At 52.7% G+C, this 9392-nt stretch overlaps 1 protein-coding gene across 1 annotated transcript; it reads right to left on the reverse strand.

The window, feature by feature from the left end:
* Positions 1-1455: 1455 nt before the first annotated feature.
* On the reverse strand, positions 1456-8845 carry JDP2 (Jun dimerization protein 2). The gene is made up of 3 exons (XM_054400617.1): positions 8577-8845; positions 2330-2434; positions 1456-1641 (listed from the first exon to the last, which is right to left on the reverse strand). The coding sequence occupies exons 1-3, from the start codon at positions 8775-8777 to the stop codon at positions 1456-1458; spliced, it is 492 nt and encodes a 163-aa protein (XP_054256592.1). The 5' UTR covers positions 8778-8845.
* Between the last annotated feature and the right edge of the window lie 547 nt (positions 8846-9392).

Consider the following 9392-nt stretch of genomic DNA (forward strand, 5'->3'; position numbering starts at 1 on the left):
TGTTCTTCATGAGGGTGCTAACCCTTTCATTCCTAGCATCTGAAGCACACCTGCCTGATTATCTTCTCAGCCTCCACACCTCTGTGCTCAGCACTGGCCCAAGCCTAAGGCAAGCTTTTGGAGCTTCTCCAGTGTGTCAGTTAGGGGCCACGTTAGGATTTGGCATAGACCCAAACTGTTCTCCACCTCCTTCCATGGAGGAATCACCATCACAAGGACATTGTGACAGCTCCCACATCTTTCTTATCCCTGAAATGAGCTCAAGCTGCTGTGTTCATGCCTGAAATGAGAAGGATGAAATAGTCCCTGTTTCACCCCTCTGCCTTCCCAGCTGGCAAGCCATGCCCTGCCTGCCCTCTTCGGTGCAGCACTGAGCTACTTCTTGCTTGACAATGGTCAGAGCTGACTCAGGTTCCCAACTTCCCCAGTGTGAATTCCCCTGGCCCACAGCTGCTAACACAGAAGAACCACCAAAACCATCTCTGGGATCAGCTCCACCAATTCCACTCAGCCAGGAGCACAGCCAGCATGATCAGACTTGGCACACACTGCCACAGTGCCCATGTCTGGCCAGTGCCCACCATGGCCCAATCCAGACAGAGCACAGGAGGACAGCATAGATAAAGGTAACATTTACTGAGAGCTACAGAACTGAGTATTATGAAGGACATACATGGATGGAGAGGGTAGCGACACCACTGCGGAGGGCAGCTTGGAGCCCCTTTTCCCAGCACGCCAGGGAAGGAGCCGGATGCTACCGGACGAGTAAGGCAATGGAGATAACTGTGGCATATGCATCTGTAACAAACAAGACCATCATAGCATACACGGGTATGAGATCACATCTAGTGATTATATAAATCTTATAGAGATCGCTGTATAAAAACTTTGTAAAAAATACTTTTTAAAAAAAAAAAAAGTGTAAAAATGTGCATTCAAAAGCACGGCCGACACGGACAGCTGGGCTGTAAACATTATACTGAGAGTGTGCTTGTGGGGGGCGCCTGCGCCACCAAGCCCCGACAGGCCCTGCCCACCAGACGGGGCTGCGTCAAGTGTTTGTGGTTCTTGGGTTTGAGTTTCCCTCCAGGGTGTGGGCCAGGAGTGGTGGCAGCCTCTGGGCAGGACACCACGCGGTGCCTGCAGCCCCTGCTCTCCACAGGGCACACAGTCCTTGCGGGACGTGCTGTGGCATCATGGGTCCCGGGGGCCACGAGCAGGCTGAAGGGCCGTGATGAGGTATCACAGGGAGGCTGCCCTCACCGGCACTGCTAGCCCTGCTCAAGAGTACATGGTTGACAGGGTCCTGATCTTCTCTGTCCCCATATTTGTTTGGTCCATAGTTTCCAAGGAAGCCCACTGGGTCCTGGCAGCACAGTTCTTCATACAGTACATACATCAGAGACCCTGGAAGACCCGGTGCCACTGTCTCCTCCTCCTGGCCCTGTGCCACCTTCACTTCTTCTCTAGCTGCTCCAGCAGTGGGTTGGCTTCGCTCTCAGGCGTCTTGATGCTGTCTGTCCGCACGATGCATGTGGGACGGTGCCGGTTCAGCATCAGGATCAGCTGCTGCCTCTCCTGCTTCAGCTCTTCTATCTGGGCCTTCAGCTCGGCGTTCATGAGCTCTAGGCGCTCGGACTCCTAGCAGGACAGAAACAACCATAGGTGACTGTACTCCAACAGGACAAGACTTGAGGAGAAACCATTTTGCCAAGAAGTTGTCCCTGCTGAGTGCTGCCCCCCAGTCCCTGCAGCACAGGAGCAGCCTGAAGACCTGCCAAAGCACCAGGTCCTTCCAGGCAGCTCATCCCCAGTCCTGCTGCCTTGAGTTACTTAGTGCCCCCACAGGAAAATACACAGACACCTCCTAGGACAGGTCTCTGCTGCACCACAGCAAAACCCCTGCCTGGCTGCTTTCCATGGCCTGGAGGGGTGGTTGGAAACAAATCCCCATTTCGGTCTTCACCTCCAATATGTAGGATTTGTCCTACAGATCCTTGTCCCATACTGTGTCATTTGCCCATGTCCCACTGCTCCTTGTAGAAGAGCAGCAAGGTGCTGTGTGAGTTTTGATGCCTTGGGGTGATGGGTGAGGGGGTACCTGGGGAAACCTTCAGGAATGTGGGCAAGGGGCCACCACACAATAGTCCCATGTCCTGTTCCACACTCCCATGGGCACTCCTGCTTCAGGGCTGAGGCAGGGATACTACCTTCCGCCTAACCTTGAACTCACCTCCAACCCTCTCCATCCCTGGTAGCCTGGGCACCTTTCTAGGGAGATGCCCCTGCCAAGGTCCCTGCTGCGCCCTGGGACAGGTCAGGCACTCACCCGCTGCAGGAACTCCGTCCTCTCCTTTTTCTTGTTACGACATCGTGCTGCTGCTACTTTGTTTTTCTCACGGCGCCTTTTCCTCCTCTCCTCTTCCTCATCCAGCTGCAACAAGATGAGAACATCAAGTCAGAGCCAGCAGGTGTGGGGCAGGGCAGGAAGCAAGGGTGAGCACCTGGCAGACCCAGTGGTGGCAGATACCCATCTGGTGCCAGTGGCCACCAGCAACAAGGTCTAATCCTCACTAGAAAGCAGGTGCGCTGTTCCCACAGCTTCTAACTCCACTCTGCAGGGACATAAGAAGGGAGTCCCCACAGCTGAAGACCTGTTTGGCAGGGGACAGACAACTCTTCGTAGGGCTGGTCCCTCCCTCCGGGCAGAGACAAGGGGAATAAGAGACCCATCCTGCAAAGATGGGCACAGTTCATCACACAGACACCTACCGTCACAGCTCTGTGAGCACAGTCATTCAAAGCATCACACACAGCCAGAGAGGCAGAGAAACCCAAAAGATCCCCAGACTGGGCCTGGCTGTTCTCCCCCTTCCAAGGGGGACAGCAGACATAGGACTGTCGGCTGCAGCTTCAGTGCTGGCTGAGTCACAGGGCCACCATGGTAAGGCAAGGACAGCTCTTGCATTCCCTGTGAAGAAGCAGGACACAGCAGTGCCTGCACTGTTCACACTCAGTTACCCTGTGCTATCTGACACAAACCACACTGGCCAGGCCAATAAGCCCTAAGGGCTGGAAACCCATAATCAAAATATTTAGGGGTATTTACTAAAAAATTTAGGGGTATTTACTACAAAAACCTATGTACATGGTGTGTGTCACACTCACATCTGAGAAGCCAAATCAGCTCCTTCGAGAAAAATTGGAGACCTGAAAGCTCTGCAAAATCAGCATCCAGGTTACCCTTTGTAGTATAGTCAGAGAAGGTCCCTGGTGCCTTCATCCACATTTGGCCTGGGCCTCCAAAACTTGAGATGTCAGACTGAACTGCCTCATCCTATAGCTGATACCTGACAGCACAAGTGTTTGCAAACACAGTGGCAGCAATATTTGCTTTATGAGCACTTCCACACCCTACCTGCACCTTCTCTAAGGGTAGTTCCAGTCTAAGCAATCAGCCACATCCTTCCCTTTTTACCTCCCCAAGGCTGTGTGGTTGAAGGACATGGAATCATAGAATTGTTTTGGTTGGAAGAAATCTTTAAGATCATCAAGTCCAACCATTAACCCAGTGCTGCTAGGCCAAGACTAGACCATGTGCCTAAGCACCACATCTACACATCTTTTAAATATCCCCAGGGATGATGGCTCCACCACTTCCCCAGGCAGTCTGTCCAGTGCTTTACAACCCTTCCTATGAGGAAATATTTCCCAATATGCATCCTCTGGCACAACTTGAGGCTGCTTCTTCTTAACCTAACATTTGTTACTTGGGAGAACAGACTGACCAACACCTCACTGCAACCTCCTTTCAGGCAGTTGTAGAGGGTGATAAGATCTCTCCTGAGCTTCATTTTCTCCAGGATAAATAACCCCAGTTCCCTCAGCCACTCCTCAGAAGACTTGTGCTCTAGACCCTTCTAAGCCTTGCTGCCCTTCGCTGGACACACTACAGCACCTCAGAGTCTGTCTTGTAGTGAGAAGCCCCAAACTGAATGCAGTGTTCAAGGTGTGGCCTCACCAGTGCTAAGTACAATCAGTTCCCTAGTCCTTCTGGGCACACTATTTCTGACACAAACCAGGATGCTGTTGGCTTTCTTGGCCACCTGGGCACACTGCTGGCTCTTGTTCAGACAGCTGCCAAACAACATCCCCAGGTCCTTTTCTTCCAGCCAGCTTTCCAGCCACTCTCCCCCAAGCCTGTAGTGTTGCATGGGGCTGTTGTGACCCAAGTGCAGGACCTGGCACTTGGCCTTGTTGAACCTCATACCATGGGTCTCAAGTCCATTGATCCAGCCTGTCCAGCTCCTTCTGTAAAGCCTTCATACCTTCAAGCAGACCAGCATGCATGCCCATCTTAGTGTCATCTGCCAGCTTCTCTGGGGGTGCCCTCAATCCCTTTGTCCAGACCATTGATAAAGGTAGTAAGAGAACAGGCCTCAAGACTGAACACCATTTGTGACCAGCTGCCAGCTGGATTCAGCTCCATTCACCCCAACTCTCTGGGCCCAGCATTTCTGACAGTTTTTCATCCAGCCAAGTGTACAGCCATCCAAGCCATGAGCAGCCAGTTTCTCCAGGAGAACACTGTAGGAAACGAGCCTCTTGCAGCACACGTCATCTGAACAGCTTTGTTGCTGTAGCACCTGGGCTTAGTCACCTTAAAAGGAAAAATCAGAGTCCCAATGCCAAGGCCACAAAGTCACATTGGGAGCACAGGCCACCCAGGTTACCCTAGATATTGGTACACTGGTGGTACCTGCAGGAGACAAAAGCTGCAGGTGCCACCATCCATGGCAAACTGTGCACACTGCTGATGTTTACCAAGTCCAAAGCTGACCACTTAAAACATCTCAGCTTGCTGTACAAGGACAGGATGAAGCACTGACTCCATAGAGTTAAGGTGGAGGGGATACCTTAAGTGAGCTGCATGCCCAGTATGCAGCATGTCACGTGCTTTAGAAGACAACATCCAAGCCTTATAGCAATAATAACTTCTGCATCTTCTCTACCTTACTTCCAAAGCATTATACCAAAGGTGCAGTTTCAGCTGTGGATTGAATATTAAGCAAACTCAGCACAAGCTGTTGCAGAAACCCCCATAATGCCAGGCTGCCACCATTCCTTTGTCCTGGCAGTGTCACAAGGCATCATGCACCACATTTGTGAGAATTAGGAGGAAAACAGCACTGGCAGCCCCAAGTGCAGTTAGAAATGGCCAGCTGGTGCTACACCTACCTAACTCAGACATGGCAGGCACTAGCAGAAGTGACCAAGAAGGCTCTAACTCCATGTTCTGCTGCCTTTTCCTCCTGGCAGGACCAGGATACCTCACATCAAAGGCACAAGCAGCTCCTTTACAAGGAGGCAGGTATCAGTTCTAGTTAACTCTTCTAGCTTAACACCTTGTTAAAGATGTCCTTGCTCACTGGGGAGCATTTCAACCCAAAGCACTCTAGGATTCTATGATCAGGACAGCCATTGTTCCCCTCCACACATCTACCAACCACTCATCTACCCCTTAGTTTCTTGGCCTTTTAGTTCAAGGATTATTAGGAGAGTGCAGAGAGGGGACACGGGGTCACAACTCCAAAGTTCAAGAAACGCACCCCAAACTTTCCTGCAAAGTTCATCTTGGTTTGTAACACAAACTGGAAGAGGAAACAGCCACTGCACAAGTCCCACATACCCCTGGGAACTGGCTGACACATTTCCATGCCCTGTTACTCCACTCACTGAGAATAGAAGAATAAATGACCTGTCCCTGTACCTTTCATCTTCCCCTCCACCCCATACAGGGCCTAGCAAAGGGCCACGTCCTTTAGATGGGGTATAGATGTTCAAGGAGGGTGGGTCAGCAGAGACAGCAGCAGCAGCTCAAACTCTTGGCTCTGCTTCTTGACCACATCCTCTGTAACTTCAAGAAAGCAGGTTTCATCCTCTCTAATTTTGCTTGATTTCAAAAAGCTCATAGGATCATAGGATGTTAGGGGTTGGAAGGGACCTCTGGAGATCATGGAGTCCAACCCCCCTGCCAGAGCAGGACCATAGAATCTAGCACAGGTACACATCCAGATGGGTCTTGAAAGTCTCCAGAGAATGGGACTCCATAACTTCTCTGGGCAGCCTGTTTCAGTGCTCTGTGACCCTCACAGTGAAGAAGTTCCTCCTCATGTTGAGGTGGAACCTCCTGTGCTGTAGTTTGTATCCATTACCCCTTGTCCTGTCACAGGGTGCAACTGAGCAGAGCCTGTCCCCTCTCTTGACACCCAGCCCTCAGATATTTATAAACATTTATTAAATCCCCCCTCAGTCTTGGTGACATGGCCCTGGTGCTGGGGGTAAGGACTCTACTTGGAGGCACAAGGGACAGTGATAGTCTATCACCCCATAGCATGTTTCAGCAGCCAGTCTCCAGGGAAGCCCCATGGGAAGAAGATCAGGGATTGCCTCCTGAATTGCTTCAGTCAGCAGCATCAGGGACAGAAGTGACCATCAGCCTGAGGGGCAGGGATCTTCCCCACAGAGAGCACTCCAGGTGGGTTTTGATGGTGGAGGAGCTTGGCAATACCTGTCTCCATCTGCCCCAAGAGGGCAGCCTGCCCCCTGGGACTGTCCACTGTCCTCTGGGGAGGCCAGCACCCACTGGGTGGGTTTTCTGCACACTTCCAGGGACAAACTCATGAGTGTCAGGAGATGCTGGTTCCCCAAGCACAGCAGAGCAAGCTGCTTGTGCCCCAGCTTGTAGGGAGCAGCCTGCCCTCCCAGGTGCTGCATGCCAGTACCCAGAGTCCTGCAGGAGGAAAGCAGCTGCAGCCTGCATTGCAAAATTATGCATGGGCAGCTTCTTGGCTACTCATGGGATAAGCATCTATTGCTGCAGCTCCCTAAGGTTTTGCTGCACAGCCTGTACCAGGGGTAGCTCTCCTCACCCTCTCAGCTTCACAGGCCACACTGTGGAGGAACCAGCTGCAGAGAAGGTGGCTGTGTGGGAGGTGGCCAGTGGATTTCCCCTTATCTTTCCTCCACATGGTGTCTCAGCTGGTTCAGAGGATGCTCAGCACTTCCAGTACCTGCAGTGCAGCAGAGCAACTGGTCCCTGCTATGTAGAGGTCTGTGAGACCACAGCCCATCCAGAAAAAAGCAGCTGTTGCAGGGCCAGCTCAGAGGTGCCTGAGACACCCCAGGAAAACAGCTGTGCCCAGGAAGACAGCACATCTAGAGACTGCTTCTTTCTTCCCCAAGCCATGAAGTACAGTGGGGATTGCACCCCCATTTGCTGCTTGATACACAGGCTAAGAGAGCCTAGGACAGCATTGGGCTTCAGCTACCAACCCATAGACTGCTTTGCCCACAGAGAGACCAAAGCCAGCAGCCTCTTCCAGGCCATTCCAATGGCAAGATGTCTTGCAGCATCCCAACCTCAGCTCCTGCCACCCCAGTACTTGCCAAGATGATCTCCAGGGAATGAAGTTGCATGAGCTGATTGGACACCTTGCTGGGCACAGAGCTCCTGCACAAGGTGATCATATGGACTCCAATTGTACTAGTTCTCCCCACAGGAGTCCACTGTAAAGAACTGGGTGAAGGAAAGGCACCCTCCCTGCAGGTGGGCCTGGGTGCTGCTGAGCTTTTGCCTTAAGAGTTGGGGCAAATCAAGTGTTGGCACCATTTGAAGAACAGGCTGCTCCCTGGAACTGATGTTTTAACTCCTTCAGCTCACAGCCCATCACAGGCAGCTTTTCACATCATCTGCCACCTCCTCTCTGATGTTTCCAGAGAATGCACATCACTCCATCCTCACACAATCACTTAAGGTATCTTCATGCAGGAGCAAGTGCACTGTTTGGAAGGGTTGTTTATGAGACCTGACAGCAGCCTCCACCCTCACCAACATGGCACCTCCAAATGGCTGGGGTCCCAGCTCCACCTGCAGGCAGCGGGAGGTGCAAACACTCATCAGCAGTACAGCAAGGGTCAAGGAGTCAGACTGGACAATCAATATATGTGACAAGCACACAAGGAAAAGGCCGTGAGAGGTGAAGCCAGGGACCTCTCTCCCCAAGCGGCAGGACAGGGCAGACCCAGCTGACAGTGCCTGTGGCACAAGCCAAGCCGCAGCTGCCACTCAGCACCATTCAGCCACATGCCTTGGCAACATCAATGGCAGGAGCACCAAGGGCTCACTTGCAACCAAGACAGGATTGAAAGCATTGCACAAACCCTCTGACAGGCTACATGGCTTCTCCTCTGGGGACATGCCGACTGTGCCAGACCCCACTCCACAGGCATGGTTTGAGGTCAGCTGGTTGCCAACAGCTGTACAGGACTTGGACACTGAGGCCATCACTCACAAGCCATGCCACAAGGACTGAAACTCAGGCACAGGGAAGAGGCAGCTGGTAGAGCAGCTGCCAACAGGTGTGCCCAACACCAAACAGGCAGCCTGACATGCTTATAAAACATGCTGCTGCCCACTCTGGCAGGAAACCCAAACACAGGCAGGAAAGAAGCCCAGGCAGGTGCAAGTAACGGCCCCGCAGGGCCATCTGCAGCCAGCAGCCTCTGAGACTCACCTCACTTTTCACGGGCTGGGGTCTCTTGCCAAGCTTCACCTCCAGGAAGTGGAGCGGTGAGATCATGGCCCCGATGTTGCGGATGTCAGCGTACTTCAGCTCCTCGGCGGTCAGCGCTGTGCCAGGCAGTCCCGTCAAGGGGCCGAGCCCGGGCAGCGCACCAGCCGTCAGAGACGGGTCAGGGATCTGCCCTGGCATCATAGCAGGGGAAACAGCTTCGAAGGCTGGAGGGAGAGTGAGACATGGCCCATTACAACCCAGCTGTAGGGTGTCACGACACGGCACAAGCCAAGTGCATTCTACAGTCCTGTCGCCTAACGGGGCGCAACCCAGGGAAAGCTCAGGGATGGAAAAGGCAAGGAGTAAGCAAAACCTGGATCACAGAACCAGAAATATTTGAGTCCTGCGAGGAAAGCGTCTAGATCAGGAAGAGAAGAGATTTGAAAGGCAAAGAAGAGGACCAGAAGAAGAGGAGCTGGAGGAGAACCAGAAGAAGAGGAGCTGGAGGAGAACCAGAAGAAGAGGAGCTGGAGGAGAACCAGAAGAAGAGGAGCTGGAGGAGAACCAGAAGAAGAGGAGCTGGAGGAGAACCAGAAGAAGAGGAGCTGGAGGAGAACCAGAAGAAGAGGAGCTGGAGGAGAACCAGAAGAAGAGGAGCTGGAGGAGAACCAGAAGAAGAGGAGCTGGAGGAGAACCAGAAGAAGAGGAGCTGGAGGAGAACCAGAAGAAGAGGAGCTGGAGGAGAACCAGAAGAAGAGGAGCTGGAGGAGAACCAGAAGAAGAGGAGCTGGAGGAGAACCAGAAGAAGAGGAGCTG

Source organism: Indicator indicator, chromosome 4 (genome assembly GCF_027791375.1).
Source record: "Indicator indicator isolate 239-I01 chromosome 4, UM_Iind_1.1, whole genome shotgun sequence".
Taxonomy (NCBI): Eukaryota; Metazoa; Chordata; class Aves; order Piciformes; family Indicatoridae; genus Indicator; species Indicator indicator.

Excerpts from the sequence above, each read along its gene's own strand:
- JDP2 (XM_054400617.1), bottom strand. The coding sequence starts at position 8,777 with ATGATGCCAGGGCAGATCCCTGACCCGTCTCTGACGGCTGGTGCGCTG. Across the intron at positions 2,435-8,576 it reads CCCAGCCCGTGAAAAGTGAG|CTGGATGAGGAAGAGGAGAG; the intron begins GTGAGTCTCAGA and ends ATCTTGTTGCAG. Across the intron at positions 1,642-2,329 it reads GGACGGAGTTCCTGCAGCGG|GAGTCCGAGCGCCTAGAGCT; the intron begins GTGAGTGCCTGA and ends CTGTCCTGCTAG.